Genomic DNA, 12,849 nt, shown 5'->3' with positions numbered 1-12,849 from the left:
ATATTAGATTGCGTGTAACATCTCTTTAAAATTACCCACCATTATACAAGCAAGTTTGGACCGTTCATTATTCCTTCACTGTGTCATCGGTGACATTATTGATTTTTGGATCAGTGGCTTAATATACAGCACAATACAAATTGTATAGTGCTGTTTTGCAAACTCTTAAGCAGCAGATGTAAGCAAGAGTGCACTGCTGAAATCCAATAATATTCTTTTAAAAAATCTAATTTGATGCATTCATCCTGCGCTTGCTGTGATGAATTACCTCTCCAGAAATGAGTGTGTCTCTGCAAATTATATTTGATGCTCTTTGAAAACACTAATAAAGTCTCGACTTTCCTTCTCTATTTTCGCTCAGCTCTCCCTCCGTGAGATGTTTTCACCCAGAGGCTCCAAACTTTGAACTACTGCAAAATGTATTAGCACTCATGACAACATGACAAATAGCACAATTATCTGGTTCATCATGATGTTTATCATCATCCATCCTGTGATTGCAGAGTCATTTTAAAATTGACCTCTATTAAGGGACTTCAAATAGAAAATATTGATTTCTTCAACACGAAATCATACAGGTCTTCCCATTGTCCCTATGTAATATATATAGTGACAGGGCAGATGCACCAATCACATTAAAAGCTGCTTTTTCATATCAAAGCCCAAGCCCTCAGCTAACTATAAACCTGAGAAATACCAGTGCATTTTAAAGTCAAACTTTAAATGCAAAAATGTCATTTTATTTAAAGATTTCACCTATTAAAAACTCTGCTATATTTGTTGCTCATCTTTATATGGGTTTTGACTTTGCTAATGGAAATTAGCAGTGGTAATAAATTGAGAATTTTATCAAATCATGGATTGCTTCATCAATATTTTGCAAAACACGCCAGAAAATTGCAACATGAAAGACTTTATTAACTCATACCAATAAAGACTTGGACCATCACATAAACTTCCACCATCAAAGTCAACAGATGAGACTTCCATTCACATCAGCAGAACGAGAACTCTATCAACCGAGTTATTTTTTCTTTGATATCCGATACAATCAAACGGCAACCTGAAAAATGAAGCCAAAGCCGAAGGGCTAAAAACGGCAGTTGAATCGAATGGCCACTTGAGGCTGGCTACAAAACAGAGTCAATCTTCACAGACCCCCATGTTGAAATGCCTAACTTTACACAAATAAACATATTTACAGCCTGGTACTAAATATATGCTTTTGGTCTCTACAGCTAATATCAACATCAGGGATAAGTATGCGGAGGGTGAATTTTTATATAACTCACCCGTTTACATTTTATTAAGGTCCAAAGTTATGCATAACCAAGTCAGATTAAGTCAGATCCACCCCTCACTCCTCCACAGCGCCACCATATAATCCAAATATGGTCGCTTCTGGCTCCAAAAATCCAAGATGGCGGCAGCCGAAATGCCAAACTTGAGGCTCAGCAGCAGCAGTCTTCAAACCAATGGGTGATGTCATGGTAGCTATGTCCATTATTTTATAGATGGATGTGGATTTTTATCTTGTGCTAACATTGACAAATCTAGTCTCATCTTTGCATTTATTTAAGTCATCACAAACTCTCCAATTATTTGTCAAAAACATAAATTATTTCATTCTATATGTAGTATAAATATATATTTTAAGCATTTCATCGATTTGATTAGAATAATTCAAACTCTTTTGGGGCCAGTTTTGAGGGGAAATATAATTTAAAATGAGTAAAAGAAATTTAAGTGCAGAATACAGCCTTACTGGTGAGGCGATTTAGTCCAAGCAAGAGAATGAAAAAAAAACAGGTTATTCTGCAACTGAAACTCTAGCTTTTCGCATAAACATCTAAACCTTTCATTCCTTTAGGTTAAAGACTCGCCAATGTCTGTCCAGTATTATCTGTAAAAAAAACAGTCCCCCTGGGGACATACGTAGAAAAAGTACGGAAGAATTTTATAAACTTGAATTTATGTTTGTATTAAATTAAAGCCGTCTGTACTAGATAGCTATAATTCCTCTCAGACACCCCGTAGCAATGACATGCTTGGTTTTCTGATATTTGGCTCAAACAAATTGTTTCCACTGACTGTATTTTTTTCCGACACTGCCCACCTTTTTGTACAAATGAAAGGTGCGTTCACTGGCTCCAGTGAGTCATCATCAGGTATCAGCTGTGCAGGCTGCCTGTGGATGGTCCCACGCTGTCACTCTGTCCCTCCTCCTCCGCAGAGTCTTCAGAGCTGTTTACCACTGCAGCACTGAGAGAATGGAGCTCCTCCAGAACAGACAGAAGTCTCTCTGACAGGATACAGACAGGCCATCGGTCAGATCAATCATGTCTGTGTAAATGTTAGGACGTGTCTGACGCATGATGAGTTAGGACACTGCTCACCGTCTGCAGGTACTTTTGTTCCCACGGAGCGACTATTCTCTGACGGTTTTTCTCTATGTTCTGCGGAAGCAGCAGAGCTTTGTAGAGCTGTTGTGTGAGCTCTTGTATATTCACTTGTCAGCCCTCTCTCTGCAACATTGGCCTGGAACAGATACAGGTCACAGGAGGTCAGACAGAAACATTTTCACAACCGTCTTTTGCTTTTAAAATTCTTACCAGCAGTAGTTTTTTGTCTCTTTCTGTCTCCTTGAGTTGTTTATTCTGGACTTCCCTCTTTGGGTGTTGTCGGGTTTCTCTCATCTCGTTGTGTTTCCTTGCTGCCTCTCTCTCAAACTGCCGCAAAGTCATAACTGCAAGAGACAACACAGACAGATCAAAAGCCACAGGGAAATGCTGCTATATACTCTGTAAACAATAGCAATCATATTAGATCACTGTCTGCATTACAGAATGACTTCAGCCCCCCCTACGATAAGCTGCTGTGGGCTGAGATAGCATGGTGCTAATCCTGCTACCTGCTTTGGTGTGTTCTCTCCTGGCAGTATTGACTTGAACCTCCATCTCTCTCAGCTTCTCAGCACAGCAGTCCTCAATCTCAGACACTCTCTCCTGCAGGGCTAAAGGGGAACAAAACAAATGCACCACTCCTCAATACAGTATCTCACACACACACTGGAAAACAGAGTTTAATGTATTTTTATGTACTTTTGGCGATAAACTGGATTTTATTGCATCTGTTTGTAAATTTTCATAGACTGCAAGACCTCCACAACCAAGGAGTTGATCAAATAAATTCCAGTTTCATCAGTTTTTTACAATCCAACTCCTGCAGCACATAAAGGACTACAACACAGCAGAAGCCTAACAATCAGAAAAAGCACCTCTTGGTTTTTTTTTTGGGGGGGGGGGTGTTAATCAAAGCTACAGTCTAACATTACTTCACCTTTTCTTTAAATAAGAACAGAGGAATACACAGCAAAGCTAATTATGACCTAGAAATTAAAGCTGGAGTGCAGGATTTTTACATCTAAATGAACATCGGTTACATTCAAGTCCTCGCCAAACACATACACACAATGCTGATCAAACTGATCCCCACCTGGAAAAACTGTGTATATTTCACTGGAGTCCTGGTGTATGTGGCAACTTTCAAAGAGATGCATTTTTATGTCAACCAGCCAAAGCAAAACAGGGCAAGAAGGGGGAGAGATGATAGTGACAGAGCACGAGTTTGGTGACAGCTATGGAGGCAAATTCTGAGGAACAGAAAGAAGTTTCTGGAGTGGATGCTCCAGAAAAAAAAAAAACAGCGTTCAGAGGACGGATAAAAATCTAAGAAGAATGGTGCTCTCCTAGGGGCGGGGGACATGCGGCAGGCTCACCTACAGGCATGTTATAGGCATGTACTAGTGGTTGAAAAATTATCGGCCTGACCGACATTTTTGGGTATCTGTATTTTTTTTTTAAATGATCGATGATAAAAATTAATTAATTAATTAATTAAAAAGTGCAAAGAAAGCGAGAGTGTGCATGGGAGGAACTTTATATTTATTCATTTTCTATTTAAATTTTCACTTGACTTTATAAAAAAAGGTGCTGAGATCTTGCTGTATATGATGTTGAACATTTCAGTTTTAATGAAACATTTGCTAAAAGCATTTAAACTAAGTTTTGTGTAGGAGTTTGTTATATTCCAAATTCCAAATGTTAACAGAAAGATTTTCATTTTTATTGTAAATTTATATGAGTTGCAAATATTAGTTATCGGTCTCATTACCTAATGAAAATCTGTATCAGTACTGGCCCTGAAAAACCCCTAGCATGCACGACAGTGGTCTTTACCCTCTGGCAGTGAGAGTAATTACACAAACAAAGTCCCACACTCTCACTTTAACAGAAATTAAATTCAGCAGTCTGAAACTGATATCTGCGTCATTAAAGCAGCTATACTCAATACTTTTATGTTACCAATGGATACCATGATGCCATGTATATGAATGGAGTAAATCACAACAACAAACCCACAGAGAAAATGATTACTTTACGCTTCCCCTCAACTTTCATGCCATTGTTTGTTTGTTTTTATTAGCCCACAACTTTACTGTTTTGGTTCACCCACTGCACACTACATCTCCAACACCAAACAGACCCAGGTAGCAACTTACTGGTAAAAATAGCAGAGCATTTAGCAGCTAAAGAGCCAGATATTTCCCTCAGGAGTAGGTGTAAAGCAAAACACAGTTAAGAGGAGAGTGGATATTGAACTTGCGTTCATCAGGTGGGCACAAATAAGACTACAAATCAATGCTAATGATGCTCTCTGACTAGTGGATGTGTGTGTACACAGGCAACTGATGCCAACAAATTCGGCATATTTACTTAAAAAGTGGCAACATGCTTTTTTGAACATACAGGGGCCACCTGACGACATACGACAGAAAAATTGTGACCATATCCTAACGCTGGTTTAAAGCCAAGAAGCACCCAGGCTGAATCTTTGAACCAACTGGAAAAAGAGGTATTAGGGAAACTCAGTAACTCTCCCTGATCAGCTACTGTCAAGGTGCTCTTGAGCATGTCCTTTAATCCCTAAGTGCTCCAGTGGAGCTACCGAGGAGACCGCAGTGGCCAGGTGTGACTATGTGGACACTGTGACGAAGGGCATTTCTGAAATAGAGCAGGAGTGCTTAGTATGCTTTCCTTGGATAAGTCAAGGCTGAAAAAACAGTCATGCGGCTTAAGGTAGCTGCTGCCTCACCACGTTCGCTGTGCTCCTGCTGGTTGAGCAGCTCAGAGCGGAGTTTCTCCAGGTTGACCTTGCTCTCCTGCAGCTGGGTCTGGATCTGCTGCAGGCTCTCTTCGGCCTCCTCTCTGCCAGTCACAGCCTGCCGGAACTCCACCGAGCTCTGCTCCAGCGCCTGCTGCTGCCGGCTCAGTTTGCTTTCATCTGCGGAGGATGTACAAAAGGTAAACTGAGACACATACATTGCCAAAACATAGATACCAAACAGATAAACAGATAATGTGTTATAATAAGGTGTTGGGAGTTGTAAGGGTGCTCACACTGTTCTTTGAGATCAGCCAGAGCTTTCTCGATGAGCTCGGGGGTTCTTTTGAGCTCCTGTGTGAGCTTGTCTCTCTCTTCACACACCAAACTAAGCTCTGTCTGAAGGTTTGTGATGCTGCAGGGCAACACAGACAAGATGGCAGAGCAAATAAAGGAGCAGAAAGTCAAGCAGAGAGGCGGAGAAGCAACTGCATGGTGTATAACAGAGGAAGGCAAACTCTAAACTATTTTTACATGTAGACTAATAACCCAACAAACAACAAAACTGAATTTGCAAACCACCGTTGAATTGTTATGTTGTTACAGTGCATCTGCAAAATATTTGTACTAATAAAGCAGTATTGAAATCAGCCATATTCCCCTGCCATGTTTACACCCTAACAAAGCTGAAACAGATCATGTCATGTCAGTTTGCGTCTTGTTTTTATGCCTAGTTATTTGGACAGTGCAAACATTAAGCTTATAATAAGAATTCTTACTAATTCCCCAAATTAGTGCTGAAAGGGTTCTTGGATTAAATGAATTCTCTCATAATTAATGCACTCCAAGTCTGACCAGTAGTCATTCATTTTCATCATTTAGGAAGTAAAAGTACTGACACATCTGCTGTTTACAGCTTACAAAGTGCAAAGAGGTGCTCAGCTTTCTTCATTTCACATTTTAATTTGAGCGCTTTGGGTTTTGGGGCTGTTGATCAGAATAGGTAAGCATTTTTAAGACCTAACTCTGGGCTCAATATTATGCACATTTTGCATTTTGAATGACTTTTGCCATTATAGAGTAAATTATGTGATCAATTAATGTTAAAAAATGCAGTTAGTTGCAATGAAACACATCATTGCAAAACCTCTCAAAAAGCACATATTCACAAATATTTGTGAAAAGAAACATACACTACTGCAGCAATTTATAAATTCTTTGCACAAAGACTCATGTCAGTACTTAAATAAGAAAGCTGTTTTTCTAATGTAGTGGTTGGCTAACTTTATTGTACAGCCAGACACAAAAAGATATTCTTGCATTGGGTAAAGACTGTTTAGGTGCATTCATCATGTAAAAACGGCTGGTGAAGCATCATACCTGTCAGCAGCTTGTTCTGCCTGTTTACTGGCCTGCTGAACTTTCTGCAGAGCCGCCCTCCTCATGATCAAACCTGAAAAACAAAAACATTGTGACACACTTTCTTTACCATAAATATGCAATTCAAACTGAAGCACTGCAACCACACCATCAACCTCCAGTGTGACCGCACCTTGGATTGTCTCCACTCGTCCTTTTGCAAAGGTTAGCCTCTGGGTGAAGGCGTTGAGCCTTGATTGAGCTGCATCCACTTCTGCCGCCTTGCTTTCAAATGCCAGACTGAACCTGTAAGGCACAGCCAGGATGTGTGACAATAAAGCATTAACTTTAATGAATCTTTCAACAATGAGAAGAACAATTACCTTTTTTTCTTTTATGACTCTAATTTACCACCTAATCCTCTCATTGTTTAATCCAGATAAATGTGTTTTACCTTCGCACTGCCTCTGTCAGGATTTTTAGCTCAGCCTCTTCTTTCTGTCTCTGTGTCTGGAGCTGTGAATTTTCCTTTCGCTCCTGGGCCAAGTCCTGTTTCAAAGTCTGGGAAGAAAACCACATACATTTAATAGTGTATCGTATACCAGTTTACTGTGATGCTCAGTTTTGAGTATGTCGTCGTGCCCAGCTGCTGTTCTTAAAACCTCAACTGCTGTTGGAACCAAGCAAAGTTTTCATATCGTCAGCATCCTCTGCTGTGGTAAAAATGCAAGAGTGTTTATCACTTTCCTAAGGAGCCACAAATTTATTGTGCATCATCAAAATTTCAGACAGCCACGTAAATCACATCACTTGTTCTGGTACTAACCTCCTTTTCCACTCTCTCCAGGTCCAGCTCAGCTATCCTGTCATCAAGACTGTGCTGGAGTACACTAGCTCGGTGCTGCTCCTGCTGGAGCTGCTGCTCCATGAATCTGACCTAAACACACACAGAACCACATTTTAAACATAGTGGACATTATTTTCTATGTCTGTCCTGGTTGCCATTTTAGGGGCTTCGTAGCTTCAGTGATAATTACCTGTGAATATTTAAAGCTACAACAGGACGTGACGGGACCTTGGGGAGGCAGGGGGCTAATAGCAATCAATCATTTTCATATACTCTAATCAACCACCCACATCCGAACCGACTGTAATAGGAATTAGCAGCACTGAGAGTGTGTGTGTGTGTGTGTGTGTGTGTGTGTGAGTGAGCGAGAGAGAGAGAGAGAGAGAGAGAGAGAGAGAGAGAGAGAGAGAGAGAGAGAGAGAGAGAGAGACAGATAGAGAGAGGTAAGAGAAGGTCAAAGGTGGACTGCTATTTTTCTGTATATTATTATTAACTCAGAACACCACAGGTCAGGCCACATCACTACATGCAAAAGCAAGTGCTTCACTACTGATGGCAGCCAGATAACTGTCAGAAATTCATGCCACCTAGTCCTTTTTTTCGCCATGCTGCCAATTTAATGCTTGAATTTGATAACTGCGCTCAGGACACTGGCGTAGTTTGTCTTAAATTTGCCACCTCCTTTCAATTTCCTCCACCATTTTGGTGGCAAAAAAACAATACAAAAATCAAAGCGTAACAGAAGACCATTTTCTTACCTTTGAAAGAAGTTCATCCTTCTCTCCTCTCAATTCAATGTCCTTTGAGCGAAGTTGGACACACAACTTGAACACTTTGTTTCTCCAGAGCTGCAGTACTTGAAGGTCATCAGATCCATTCTTCACAAAAGAGCCTGTCAAAGTCTTTTACAACACAAGCGTGTGGTAAAAATACACAATACTTCAGAAAATACATCATAGCATGAGTACCTGTTGCTCACAAATTAGTCTTGCTGTTTTCCATATCATACTTGAGCTTTTTCTTTTTTGAATGAAAGAATCATTTTTCCTTTCTACCCACAGCTACATCTACAAACTATCAGAGAAGAGTTTTCAACCAAAAGTGAAAAAATAAGCTTATATGTCACCTGCAGAGTCATACTATATATATACACACAACATTTGAATAGTGTTCAGCCAACTGAATTACTCCTGCGGGGCTTTGCCATCCTGTCAGGAGCTGCTTCATCATCAATCTTAAACCCTGTGGTCTGCTTTTCAAAATGGTCTGCAGGAGATCCATAAAGTGCATCCACACTTACTTACAAACTTTTAACATAAGACTAAAATGAAAACTTTACAGCCTAAAGTCAAGTGCACACAATGATGGGTAGCTGATCGGTCTGCATAGGGAGCCTGTAAGCAGCAGTGCTACTGCACACCATGTGTTATCAGCATACACCGGGCTTGTACCCTGGATTGCTATGTGACACTCACCTTATTCACTATTTTTTCTTCTTGGAGGGCGAGTATCTCATTCAAAGAGTTTAGCCTGACGGTCAAAAGCTCTGTGGTCATCTGAAGCGCAGCTTTCTCTTTGTTCAGCCTCTACAAAACAGATGATATGAGAAAGAAAGTCAACATTCTAGGATGAATTGTTATAACATTCACGTTAACTCATAAATGTAACACTTATTTTCTCCACAATGCTTTTTTTAACCTGCTGGGAAAAGAAAGAAATGAAGGGAGTTTTTTTCACTGTGCAATTAATTTACAGTAGGCTGATTGCAATCAATGCAGTTTATGTTGTCTTCACCTCGACAGCTTTATTTAATTGTTCCTTCTCTCCATTCTCTGGGGCGAGCTGGCCGATGTAATTTCTGAGGCTGTGTAGTGTTGCCGACTGTGTCTCAAAAGCTTGTCCCATTTGGCTGAAAAATAAACAACATCCCCTTCAAAAAATCAGTGAATCTGACTACAAAGTGCTACAAATGTTAAGTTCTCTTTGGTTTTATATTGAATGTGGCACCTTAAATGTTCTTTCAGCCCATCTCTCTCAGTAGATACCTCCATCAGAGTGCTTTTTAGCTGCAGCACTTTGGAGGTCATCGATTGAAGTCTGTCCTGTAGTTCACTGATTGTATTTCTTTCTGCACCCACCTCTGCACAGTGGGAAGCATTCAGCCGTTGCAGCTAAAAGTGAAGAGAGCCAAACAATGGAAATTTCAAGACATACAGATAATAAGGCGGTATTTTATTGACATGGGTTCTTGAATGCAGGGCCTTGAGCTGAAATCACTCAAATCAGTTGTCAAAAGTTTATAATTGTTTAAATTTCCTTGGAGATATTTGCCACACACCTCCACCTCCTGCTTCTTTTGCATTTCCTCCAGCTGTTCTGACAGTCGGAGAGTCTGCTGTTTGGCCTCCTCCGCAGCCTGTAACCTAGCCATCTCAGCCCTCAGAGCGAGCTCTTGGGCATCCTCTTTACTCCTCGCTAAATCTCTCCTCAGCTTTGTAATTTCATGACCAGATTCTCTCTTTACTCTTTCAAGCTGCAAAAAATAAAAATGTTCAATTGATTAAATCAAATCTTCATACATATTAAACTAATCATAGTAATACCTGCTAGATCAAAAACTGTGAAGTGACTGTAAAACTTTAAGAACACAAGACTACTAAAACAGCAGACTACAAACTGTAAAAAGTACAAGACACTAGTAACTCTCAGGTGATCTTCGTCAACATCAGTGTCAAAATGAAATGTTTTGTTGGTAAAAATATTACCTGAGAGCTCATTTTCTCCTTCTGTGCATTGCTGTGAGTGAGCTCTGTTCTGAGTTGGCTGAGATCAGTCTTTGCTTTACATAGCTCTTCACGCATTGCTTCCAACTCATGACTCTGTCTGTCGAAGACAGTATGCCATGTTAAGCATCTTCTAAATGACTCATCATTCATTCAGTGTTTATGTTCATAGACGTTTATCGTTACAACATGTGAAATACGTCGACTGCTTTACATAAGCATATCTCATACCTGTTCAGGGTGCTGTCTCTGTCTCTCATCTCTTCCCTGTGTCTCTCTGCAGACTCCTTTAGAGCCTCCACCTGGCCCTTCAGCCTCTCAGCATCAGCCTTGTGCTTTTCTGCCTCCTGACGCCACTCTGACTCCCATCTGGACCACTGCTCACTTCTCTCTGAACTTCTGTGTTTGAGGAAGAGAAGCTATTCATGTGCCCAATATACCACCTATTATTGACAGACAATAATAATACTTCTGACTATATAAAACATATTATGAAGAACACCTTGCCCTACGGTCTGTCAGGTGATCCACAGGGATTCCTCCCCTTATGCTCTCCCCTTGTAATATCATGAGCCTCTGATTTTCTTTCCTCAGTTCAAAGATTTCCTGTTGTGACTGAGTGATGGCAAGCCATGGGTTGGCAGATCTGGGATCTCCTGATGGTACGGATGTCACACCTGGATTTATGCAGATGTGTGGTGGTGTCCCTGCAATTTCAACACCTTTGTGTGCTCCAGCAGAGTGGACACTTGATGTGAAGTGCGATGGGGGCACTAGGTCCTCCTGCGTATTCCCTAAATAGCAAAGTAAATTATGTTTATGGGCGTGCATGCCTTAACAAGGCTAGTATTGTATAACTGTTAGTGGTCCAATGCCAATGGAATATTTCTGAAGTTTCCTAAAAAAAAACTGTCTTTAACACTGGACAGAAAGTTTCCAAGTTAGATATGACAACTGTATTCCCCTACTTCTTGTTAACACCGTAAAACTTCAAATGTAAACCCAACGCCCAGTCACTTTTATTAGCCCGGTGTGGCTACATCGCATTTCACTATATTTCTAACTTTGCTGGGCAACAGTTTTGTGTGAAAGGAAACAAAAGCCCGTACCATATAGACGCCTGTCCCACATAGAAGCCAGTTAATTTCAGTGGTTAAATACGCAACAGGTTATTAATTTAATTATTATGTTTTACGGTAATAAGTTAACGCTGAAGTTGACAATTGCAGACAAACTTAGCAAAATAAGCTATGTCACGTTGTAGGCTAACGTTAGCTATAACTCAACATTTTGCGTTACGAGCAAGTGTAGACCAAAAATGCGTCTAAAACAACAAACTTACTGGAAACCGCTGGTGTGGTAAAGTCAGTAGGTACTATGAGCCTTTCTCTTCCCACGTTATGTCTCTCCATGTTCAGCACAAACGCTATTACTGACAGGAAGACGCGAACTAAACAGAGAAACAGTCCCGGAGTGTTTGGGTGCTCTTTTCGAGTTTATTCTCCCGCGGTCACGTCACTAGTGGTTGCCTTAGTTACGGTGTGCAACGGTAACCTCTTGAGTACTTTCCTTGTTCAATTTCTGCTGGTCAACTTTTCACGTTAAATTTACACGTCAGTTAAATCTCAAATACTCGAAGTAACCCGTCAAATATGTCTGTTTATTAATTTATTATAATGAAATGACTTCAACAGTCAAACACAACTGCCAAATGTTACACTCGCGCTGTGCATCACGGGAAAGTGAAAGAAACTTCACCGGAATTTGTTATCCTTTTCCCTGAGTTTTGTCTTGCAGGATGTCATTTCTCTCAGGCTGCCTTCAGATCTTACCCCCACCACGAAAACCCCGCATCAGCTATACTGGCTGGTGCTGAGTTAATCAGAGGCGCATCAAGTCAAGCACACAACCTCGGTATCGGCTTACCTGATAGCCGAAATTCAGGACAACGTAAACACACAGTTTCTTTGCACACGGGAGGAGCGTGCGAGTTTGACTGGCACACAGAAATGTCTGATAGAATGTCTGCGATAATTGCACATTTATTTGTGCGTTAAATTAATTATGGGGAATGTACCACTTTACTCTTCTGAATGTGGTTCCATTGGGCATGTCGACTACAATATCAAGGCGATTTTAAGAGATATTAATGTGATGATCAATGTAATCTAATGAAAACCTATGATGAAGTTTTAATCTGAAACTGCTTTTTCTTGGACTCCTTCACCTGAAGAACACCCAGGGATATCTGATAACCAGACAATTTCTCCATGGTATTTCCAGTCCTGCAGAAAAAGCACCACTGAGCATGCTTTCGGGGCAACAAATACATGCAGCTGTGAATGGTTATTGGTTTAATGAGGTTTTGAAACTGAATTTTTGGTTTGAGGTGCATCTGTAAATATGTTACCTCCGACTGTAAAATGATCAGTATATGAATAATTTGCTTTAATTATGCATTTGTATATTTTGACAGATTGACACAGTCTGCAGTGATGCTTATTTTTGTGCTGTAAACCTTTAAAATGCAAACATGAGCTCACTTTCAAATAAAGGTCTGTATCTATTGCTTGTTAGATGACTCAAGGTATATTCTCTCTTTAGAAGGCTATAATAAGCACTATAGCAACTATATTTTCATAGATCTTCTTGTGTTATTTTCTTCTGGTATCTTCAGCAGCAGTTTCTGTTTGCTCT

At 40.3% G+C, this 12,849-nt stretch overlaps 1 protein-coding gene across 1 annotated transcript; it reads right to left on the bottom strand.

The window, feature by feature from the left end:
• Nucleotides 1–897: 897 nt before the first annotated feature.
• Nucleotides 898–11,874, bottom strand: cchcr1 (coiled-coil alpha-helical rod protein 1). The gene is made up of 19 exons (XM_042499379.2): nt 11,495–11,874; nt 10,655–10,946; nt 10,384–10,551; nt 10,135–10,252; nt 9,708–9,902; nt 9,377–9,540; nt 9,164–9,278; nt 8,845–8,955; nt 8,128–8,271; nt 7,349–7,459; nt 6,977–7,083; nt 6,716–6,828; nt 6,544–6,616; nt 5,460–5,578; nt 5,155–5,343; nt 2,912–3,013; nt 2,613–2,746; nt 2,397–2,538; nt 898–2,302 (listed from the first exon to the last, which is right to left on the bottom strand). The coding sequence occupies exons 1-19, from the start codon at nt 11,562–11,564 to the stop codon at nt 2,172–2,174; spliced, it is 2,598 nt and encodes an 865-aa protein (XP_042355313.2). The 5' UTR covers nt 11,565–11,874; the 3' UTR covers nt 898–2,171.
• Nucleotides 11,875–12,849: the final 975 nt, after the last annotated feature.

The sequence above is a fragment of the Plectropomus leopardus genome, chromosome 15, assembly GCF_026936395.1.
Source record: "Plectropomus leopardus strain MGB_pleo_1.0 chromosome 15, ASM2693639v1, whole genome shotgun sequence".
Lineage (NCBI taxonomy): Eukaryota > Metazoa > Chordata > Actinopteri > Perciformes > Serranidae > Plectropomus > Plectropomus leopardus.
Note: the sequence above shows the minus strand (reverse complement) of the source record. Positions and strands in the feature narration are given on the sequence as shown.